Source organism: Sinohyriopsis cumingii, chromosome 11, assembly GCF_028554795.1.
Source record: "Sinohyriopsis cumingii isolate HCF-2022 chromosome 11, ASM2855479v2, whole genome shotgun sequence".
Taxonomy (NCBI): Eukaryota; Metazoa; Mollusca; class Bivalvia; order Unionida; family Unionidae; genus Sinohyriopsis; species Sinohyriopsis cumingii.
The window spans coordinates 90,576,370-90,585,795 of record NC_142971.1 but is presented as its reverse complement, the minus strand read 5'-3'; the positions used below and the strand labels follow the sequence as shown (position 1 = coordinate 90,585,795).

Below are 9,426 nucleotides of genomic sequence, written 5' to 3'. Positions count from 1 at the left end.
ACTATGCTGTCCAAATTTATGTTAGAGTTATTGCCCTTTAACTATAGCAGCTGAATGTCGTGTAAGACACAATTTTGTTGTTTAAATCGCTGTGAAAGTTGGCACATACATACATACATAAATACATACCTGTCCCTAAACTAAAAACAAGTGTATCATTTTCAAGAACACATTCAACTATTGTTTATCACTTTTTGCAATGTGCATGTTGATTTATTGTACTCTTCAAGTTAGTAACATTATATACAAATAAAAGGAACAGAATTAAGCTGATTGTTTGTGCATAAGTTCTGGTGCTCTTATTTCTTTTATTATCTCACATAATAGTTACGTTTTGATGGTATTATTCTTGTCTTTACAACGTGTAGGTTTAGTAAATGTAGAAAGTAACATGTTGATATGCATTCAGTTTCACAACCTTTATAAAGTAAACCATAACCAATGTGACTCCTGTTCATTACATACATACATACATACATACATACATACATACATACATACATACATGCATACGTACATACATACATGCATACATACATACGTACATACATACATACATACATAGTATTCACCATATTTTGGAAATCTTGAGCACGTGTTTGCATAATTTATACACGTATTAAGGCATATCCAACAGTTTATAGAAAATGCCGCTATATGTATTGTAATGATAATTAATTCAGTTTTAGTGATGACAATATATTGTTTTTACATGATTTGCATTATAAATATCCAAAACAATGTGCTATTAATAGGGCTTAATACAATCGTGCTAACTTAATGTTTCCGGTGGCAAATACCTAGTATAGCCGATGCACTCCATTAACTGAAATGTTATATTTGGTGAAAACTTTGTTTAAATGTTAGTGTCTGAGGTAGTGTCCTTTAAGAGGAACATTTGTCCTTTAAGAGGTACATTTTGTTGTTAAATATGAAAGATGTAAATGGTTCTTGATAATTACATACTTTTGTTTCATGGAAGAATTTTGATTAACATTAAATGAACAATTAATCCGCTTCTGAAACAGTCATGAATCATAAAAAACGATGTTGAGAATGCAGCACGCAAAAATAACCAATGTCTCTTGGCTTGACTACTCCTGATACTACTTATTAGCTTCGAGTTGATCAAACTCATCGTCGGTTCCGTTTGCAGTCATGATGTGGTTTCGACCCGCTTGTACTGAAATGTCTATCCATGCGCATGGCACAACAGTATACTCTCTTGCTCTTTGGCGGATACTGCTCCAAAGTACTCTCGGCTTTCACCTTTCGAGTGGGTCCCTGGTATATCTGTAAAGACTTAGCCTGTCCAGCTAAAATTATTCCGTGCAATTAATATTATTTAAGCTGGACAACAAGACCACCTGAATCTCAGTATAACGGATGGGATCAAAGACGTAGGCATAATAATCTAGACTTTCTTTTCTTTTTGTTCTTGTCTTTCAACGCCAATCTTGCTGCCGTCTCAAATACCTCTCTCACACCCTCGCCAGTCTTAGATGAGCATTCAACGTAAGCGCTGGCATGCATTCTTTTCGATATAGCTTTGGCATCTTCAGTTTTTATCGGTTTAAGCTTTTGTTTTGCGAGCTCTGCTTTCACCTCATCATTTTCTCTGAGATCTGTTTTTGTGCCAACGAGAACTATGGGAACATTGCGACAAAAATGCTTGACTTCCGGCGACCATCTGTCCAGGGCGTTCGCCAAGCTGTCGGGATTGTCTACGGAGAAGCATATCAGAATGACATGAGTGTGTGGGTAAGATAAGGGTCGCAGTCTATCATATTCTTCCTGTCCCGCTGTATCCCAAAGGGCCAACTCCACCTATAATGAACAAAGAAACGTGTTACATTTAATCGTGCATTCCTTAATGGACATTATTTTGCAAAACAGTATAACTTTAAAATAATACAATGAAAGTAATGTAACTAATATAACATATATATGCAACACATTAAAAGGTTACCAACATATACGTTCGCTATTAATGAGTTGAAAAGTATGGACTAACTTTTAAATGAATTGTCTCTAACTGATATATTACAGGAGAGTAATATTAGCACGCAAATTTTACAAAGTATAATATCTTTTAGTAAATTGGGTAAAAAGCTATTTTCCTCATCTTCTCTTAAATCTTCGGGGGGAAAATATAATACCTTTTACTCCTTGATTTCTCAAGCAAACAAAAATGTTTCTCTTTTCTTTTGTCAGTATAAACACATTTGAAACTGGCAATATTATTTATTCAAACTTTACTCTCCTTCTCAGTTTTTTCTTAATAGTGGATTGTTTATAGTGTCAGTTTAAATTATAATATTATACACCTTACGTGTGTCAGACGATTCACGATATTTTTAATTGGATATAGGAAGTCTGCTTATAACAGTTGAATCGTCCAGTGCCAAAAAATTGGAATGAAATACCTTTCCACGCTTCATTAAACGTGTACCGAATATATTGTTGAAAGTTCGTCATACTGTATGTTATACGCCTTAAAAGTGACCCTTTGATCGCGTCGAATCTTTACTACAAATGCTATCTGTGTTGTTCTATGCAAACAACCTGACTAACCTTTCTTAAGGCGTGTGTAATGAATCGTGGTCGCGCGATACACAAATGTCACGGACTCTTGGTTTTCTAATCCACTACCAGTTATTTAGATTATTAAATATTTTAGATATCAAACTTAAGTTTACCTATTTATTATTATTATTATTATTAATAGTAGTAGTAGTAGTAGTAGCAATATTAGTATTAATACCGTCAGCAACAGCGGTATATAATTGCTAAATTTAATCAGAACTGCCGTGTTTTCAATGCGCTGTTATATTGTTTAATTAGTTTCGAAGTCAGTTAGCTATCTGCCTATCCGTCTCCTTCTTGTTTTCATAATAGCATCTATGACTTGAATTTAAGATGGGGTAAAACAAATTATACCTGTTTTCCATCCAGCTCAATATAGGTGACGTCAGTCTCGAAGACGGTGGGAATGTAGACATCAAGGAATTTTTCCTTACTGAACTTGATCAGAAGTGATGTTTTGCCACAGGCGCCGTCACCTACTATGACCAACTTCTTACGTATGGCAGGAAAGCGCATGGTGACTTTTCTTTCGTTTCTTTTATGTAACCTCTGTAAAGGAAATAGAAAACATATAGTTCATTATGTTCATGTACTATGGCGTTGTTTTTTTTTATCCGTCTTCAATTACAGTAAATATGTATTAATAATTACAGACATTATAAATTTACAACTATATTGGTATTCTAAATACTATAATTCATCATTAGCTCTGTTAAAAACTGAAAACTCTACTAATGTGTTTATAATCAAAGACCGACAACGCAAAACCGTTTTTTCTTTCTTTCTTTTAACAGCATGTGAACTATGAATGTCGTTAGACATGAAGAATGATTCAGACACAAAATTAGGGACAAATGCAGAGAACTCCAGCCACACCTACGAATAAATTCCTTATGCAGTCGATCTGACACTTTGATACCTGTACATACCACTAGATATATATATATATATATAACAGGTAGGTATTACTATAAATAGAACTTGATTCGCCATTGGCTGTTCTGAGTGACGTTATTGCTCAGACAAGAAATAACGCAATTGTATTATAGCCTCGTAAACAATTACCTTTTCAGTGCAAGTTAGTAATACTTAAATAAGTAAAAATGTATCATTCCTAATTGATTTTGTTCACGATACAAGAAACTGTTATCTTCAACATTCGAATACAAAGTTTACCCAAACACATAGCACAAGACTTTGTCCAACATTTTAATACAATGTACCACCAACACATAACACACAAACATTGGCCAATGTGAAAATTAATTTAAGTGATGTGTATTAATATTAATTGATAAGCGTAATATCTCTCTCTCTCTCTCTCTCTCTCTCTCGGGGCCATATACACACATTCATACTAATTGCGAAATTGTCGTCGCAATTACTAATTTGCAATGAAATCTACTAGGCTGTAAATTTTTCAGAAAATGACCCGATATGCAAAAGTAGTTCATTACATTTTTTAAAGGTTCAACTCTATGTGTTTTTTGTAAACATACGTGACTTTTCTTCACATTTAAAGTCACTCGGGGTCCGCCTTTGGATAATAGTTATTCATCTCCTCTCAATTGTAAATTCAAGTAAAATAATTTTAAAAAATAATAATGAATGAGTTTATGTTACCTGCCTTACGAAACTTACGTTTCACTTGAAATTATAGTGTCTACTCGGGTAGAATGCATTTTCATTGCATGTCATCTTGACATAGTATCATTCCAAATTAGCTAACAAAACATGTTCGAAATTGAAGAAAAAAAGAGTGAAAAGGAATGAAAATGAATAGAATATTAAAGTAGGGCGAAGTGATTACGTATAAACTTCTTATTATTGTACTGTACACATATACATACTTCACTCTCCCACCTAAAAAGGTAACCAATACATTTCAACTAGCATGATCTGTCCATTTATTTTTAGCAAGTATTAAAGCTATTTTTAGTAACAACTAGAGGTGTACTATATAAAGGTAAGATAGAGTTTATGCGATCATTTTATATACGTTATCGGACAAACATTACAGGTTCGTATTCCATGTGTTTCGTTTGGTTTGGGGGGGGGGGTAGATATATAACTTTATCTCCATCAAAGCTTGCACAGCTTCAGTTTGAATGTTCTATAATTATTGTCTTCATTGTTTTAGTCGTCATTGTTTTTCGTTGTCGTCGTTATTATTTATGATGTTATTATTATTATTATTATTATTATTATTATTTGTACATCGTTAATAAAGAACGTCAAAATTAACTGGTCATGTAATTAAAATGTGTGTGTATTAAATGGTGTTAAAGTTTATTTCGATTCGTTGACAACTGGATCATCATCATCATCATCATCATCATCATTAGCTATTCACAAAACACATTGACATATTCCGGGTTTGTGCTATTAATTATATATGCACCATTCTCCACAAACTGCAGGGTTGAATGAGTTGTTCAATGGATGGTCTCATTTGGAAGAATCAGAGGAAAAACGTAAATGGGAAGATCAGGAGTAAAGAAAGGGTTGCTTGAAACGAGTGAATAACTGATATATTTCATCGAGTGGATGAAAATACTTAAGTTCGTCTGCATGTGAGGCGGTCCGATTACTATACAATGCAAGCGTCTAAACATGCCTAAAAAAAAAGAAATTCTTGGCTATAACGTTATCGTCTTCCACTCCAGTGAATTATACAAAATATTTCACTTGGAAATTCCAGTAACGCACGACCTAACATGACTAAAATGAAATAATTATAAAATAAGCAATTTGATTATTGCTTATGAAACGTACATGGATCTTTACATAAGGCTTGAAGTACTTTTGTTGAATTCATCAGAGTTAAATGGTGTTAAAATTTATTTCGATCCGGGGACAAGTGGATCGTCGTCATCATCATCATCATCATTATCATCATCATCATCTACAATAATAATAATAATAATAATAATAATAGTAATAATACTGCTTATTTGTAATACACGCCACTGACTCAGTATATATATCCATACATCATGCGGTTCAAAACGATTTTTGTTGTGCGTAACAAAAGAATATCACATCTACTGGAAGTGATATACATGAAAGTAATCAAATAATAATAATAATGATAATAATAATAATAATAATAATACTGGTGGAAGTAGTAGTGTAGTGTTAGTATTTTCTCATAAGTTATGCTTAGAAATTTAAACTCATTTTTTTAGATCTAATTTGCGATTGTTATGGCGGAACCCGTTCGGAAGAAGCTGGTTATTGTTGGCGATGGAGCCTGTGGAAAAACTAGCTTGTTGGTGGTGTTCAGCAAAGATGTGTTTATAGACAGTTACTTCCCCACTGTTTTCGAAACTGACTTGACAACAATAGAAGTAGATGACAAAATGGTAAGTTTGCAGAAAAGAAAGAAAGAAAACATAACGAAAAGATAAAATGCAGTTGGACAAGAGAAAGACTCCAGATTATATTCCCCTCTTTGTCTTCTCTTGACGAAATTATTGACCAAGATTTTTGACCTTCTGTACAAGTGTGTTTTTTTTAGCGATCGTGTTTTCGCTTGTTTGTTTGTTTTAGAGTTAGTGAACAAAGTACACGCATACACATATTATTGCTATTATTATTATTAGTATTATTATTACTACTACTACTACAGTGAAACAGTCTTGTCAGAGGTACCAACAATGTTCAAATTAGGATAGTTTAATTGTATAATCATTATCGTTGTCGTTATTATTATTATTATTATTATTATTTCCAGGTCGAACTAGTTCTATGGGACACAGCGGGTCAAGAAGACTACAGAAGTCTGCGGCCATTTTCCTATCGGGATACTGACATATTCCTATTGTGTTTCTCCGTGGATAATCCAGACAGTTTTGCCAATGTGTCTGCAACGTGGGTCCCAGAAGTAAGATATTATTCCCCGAATGTGCCAATAATCCTTGTTGGAAATAAAATAGACTTGAGGGACAATGAGGACACGAAAAATGAACTTAAAGGATTGGGCCAGTCACCAGTTTCAACACAGGACGGAATTAAGTTAGCTAATAAAATAAATGCATTTGCATACGTTGAATGTTCATCGAAGACCAGGGAAGGCGTCCGAAATGTTTTCGAAACTGCCGCTAGGGCTGCGCTTCTGAAGCGGAGATGGAGAGGAATCAAGAAGCTATTCTGCTTTTCGTAGAATATTCATATAAATCTGTTAAAGTATTATTTGTACTTATTTTTTTTCTACAGATTTACAGTGAACTCAGGAAATAATTAATTTGAAATAATTATGATAAAAAATTCCTCGGCTGGAAGTGTGAATACTAATTTTCATGAAATTATGTGTCAGTTTTTAACAATTATTTGACACATATCATGCATATTCATGATATATTTTGTATTGCATACGAGTAAGAAATAATGTGAATCTGTATCTAGGATGATCTGGATGGACATAAGAAAACAATTGTACAATAGTTGCATTATTTGGAGCTCCTATAGCTCAGATGGTTGAGTGTTGGACTCCAAATCCAAAGTCGATGGTTCGATACTCGCTCAGGACGTTTCGGTTCAGGTGTCTTCGTGTGTCTTTCAAATAGGCACTTAAAAAGAAAGAAACATCCAATCAACCAACCAGCAACAATAACAAAGAATAGCATTTGCAATGCTTTTTTTAAATGACTTAAGTTGATATAAAGTGTAGACAGTAGACTATTGTCTTGAGCAAATGTCCAGAGGCGTGAACGTGAGTCATCATGACTGCCTGAGCTCTTCGTAAGCAAAGGAAAATATAATCGGTTGGTACGTAAACTATTACTAAAATGACAATTTTGAGAATTGTTGGAGTTATTTCCCATTGTTGTTATTCACTGGAAAGAAAACACGATCATAGTATATATACCGGTGGGAGTGTGAACAAAGAATGACTTGTGACACTATTTATTTTTCTTGCTATAAATAGTACGTGATAAAAAAGATAGTTGTGATAATCAGTGTATGTTTATTGTCGATATATAATATTATTCGTCTTATTTCAAAATATTATTTATTGTAATATATTTTTATAAAATAAATAAATAAATTAGTATTCTGATTAATTTTCTCTGTGTCGCTCTGCGTTTATATATTTTCTGAACTGCTTACTGATACATCATTGCTTAAGGCAAGACGTTTTAGAATTCATTTTCTTCACATGTCAATCTGCTTGGCTCTTGGATATCTACCGATCTGATGCAATTTATGTATGCCCCACAAGTTATTTAATAGGGTATGTTGTATTATGTAAGTTCTGTGCCAGCATTTAGGGACAATGTTTGCTTCTCAGAACCCAAATCAGAAAAAATAGGATCTATTGCATTTAGATTTTGATGTTGATATAAATTCGCATTTACATATGCTAAAAAGGAGTATTCAGAAACTGTCTAAAAAAATTATTTCCTTTTTTGAAGTAGAAATATCTACTTCTTCGGAAAATTTGCTTCATACGTTTTTTTTTCCTTCTTTTTCTTAATCTTTCTGATAGTTGATATACTATACTGAATAAAAAATGTACTATGTTTCTCATAGAACAGCTATAATACTATCCCTAAAGTTTAAAATGTTATACAATTTGTTCACTTTTTTCTTAAGATAAGTTAATTTTTAAAAGTTGACGCAAGTAATTTAAAATCTTCTCTCTAATATAAAATTTTCTAGTTTAGCTTTTATTACAGCTTTTCAAATTTACAGTTGGTTTATTCATAAAATAATTAAATTATTAACCATAGGATAATTTTTCATGAACCACCACCCAAAAGAAACAACATCAACAAAAAATCCTCAATGTTCTCACCCTTTTAGCACTTACAAATAAAATAAATTTATTATTTCCACCTTGATATGTCTTCTGCTCTTCCAAATGTTTAATCATTCTGAATTTGAAATTGTCACTATTGGTTAAACCCTTTGCGAAGTGAACATTGTTTTTAGACTCGTTAATAACTTAATACCAGCTGCTTGGTATTTGTAATTTCCGTTTTTATTTAAACTGGACTTTTTGTAAGTATTATGCTAGACCTGTACAATACCGAGAGAAAAAAATGAAATTTATAATTTATCTGAATTTAATCGACTAATCATTATTGTCGTATATAGTTTACTTGGATTTGAAAAAAAAAATACTGTTCTGTCTTGTCGTTCTGAATTAGTTATCTCCCTTCAATCAAGGGGAAAACACGTTATTACCACTTTGATATTAATGATATCCGCAATATCCACTTTCTAGAACTGCATCATGCTGTGGCTCTGAGAAGATGTTTATATAACAATGAGCCGAACATACATTTTATTTTTCTTTCTCGGGTTAGATTTTGATATTTATGTTCCACTGAAACACATCTTAATCAACGTTGCAATGATTCGGGATGGGGGAGGTGGTAAGGGAGTAGCGACAGAGTGCATTGTGCTAAATTATTTTATTGGAATTGGTTTGAGTCAAGGTTGCAGGCAAATGAGAGCGTCTCTAATACGAAACGTATACCGGTCTCCATTACAACTATCGGTTTTAAGGGATGATGCTAATATATCCGCACTGAAAATATTACGGTTCCCCACCCCTACAAAATGGGAAACTGAAGAAAAAAATATTAAAAGCTAATAAGATGGGAAAATACAAGTGTTGCATGATTCCAAATGAAAATACTCGTAACATGCAGATCGAAATGGTCATATATAATTCATTAACTTTTATCATAAGCAAGTATGCTTAATGTGCTCGATGGGTAATCCGCACTGTCCCAGATCTATGTAGCCAAATCAGTCTTGACGTATGAATAAAAAAGTGTATGTATGTATGTATGTATGTAGGTAGGTAGGTAGGTAGGTACGTGGGTA

The 9,426-nt window shown here is 33.0% G+C and overlaps 2 protein-coding genes across 4 annotated transcripts; one reads left to right on the top strand and one right to left on the bottom strand.

The window, feature by feature from the left end:
* Positions 1-404: 404 nt before the first annotated feature.
* Positions 405-3,514, bottom strand: LOC149788972 (ras-like GTP-binding protein rhoA). 3 transcript variants are annotated; one of them, XM_089975127.1, is made up of 3 exons: positions 3,463-3,514; positions 2,941-3,135; positions 405-1,827 (listed from the first exon to the last, which is right to left on the bottom strand). In XM_089975127.1, the coding sequence occupies exons 2-3, from the start codon at positions 3,100-3,102 to the stop codon at positions 1,393-1,395; spliced, it is 597 nt and encodes a 198-aa protein (XP_089831253.1). In that variant the 5' UTR covers positions 3,103-3,135; positions 3,463-3,514; the 3' UTR covers positions 405-1,392. The 3 variants fall into 3 exon arrangements, with proteins under 3 accessions (XP_089831253.1, XP_089831254.1, XP_089831252.1); XM_089975128.1 differs by having other exon boundaries at positions 3,467-3,504; XM_089975126.1 differs by lacking the exon at positions 3,463-3,514 and adding an exon at positions 3,345-3,438.
* Positions 3,515-4,575: 1,061 nt separating this feature from the next.
* On the top strand, positions 4,576-7,652 carry LOC149788971 (ras-like GTP-binding protein RHO). Its single transcript, XM_089975125.1, has 3 exons — positions 4,576-4,606; positions 5,775-5,951; positions 6,323-7,652. The coding sequence occupies exons 2-3, from the start codon at positions 5,793-5,795 to the stop codon at positions 6,749-6,751; spliced, it is 588 nt and encodes a 195-aa protein (XP_089831251.1). The 5' UTR covers positions 4,576-4,606; positions 5,775-5,792; the 3' UTR covers positions 6,752-7,652.
* The last annotated feature ends 1,774 nt before the right edge of the window (positions 7,653-9,426 follow it).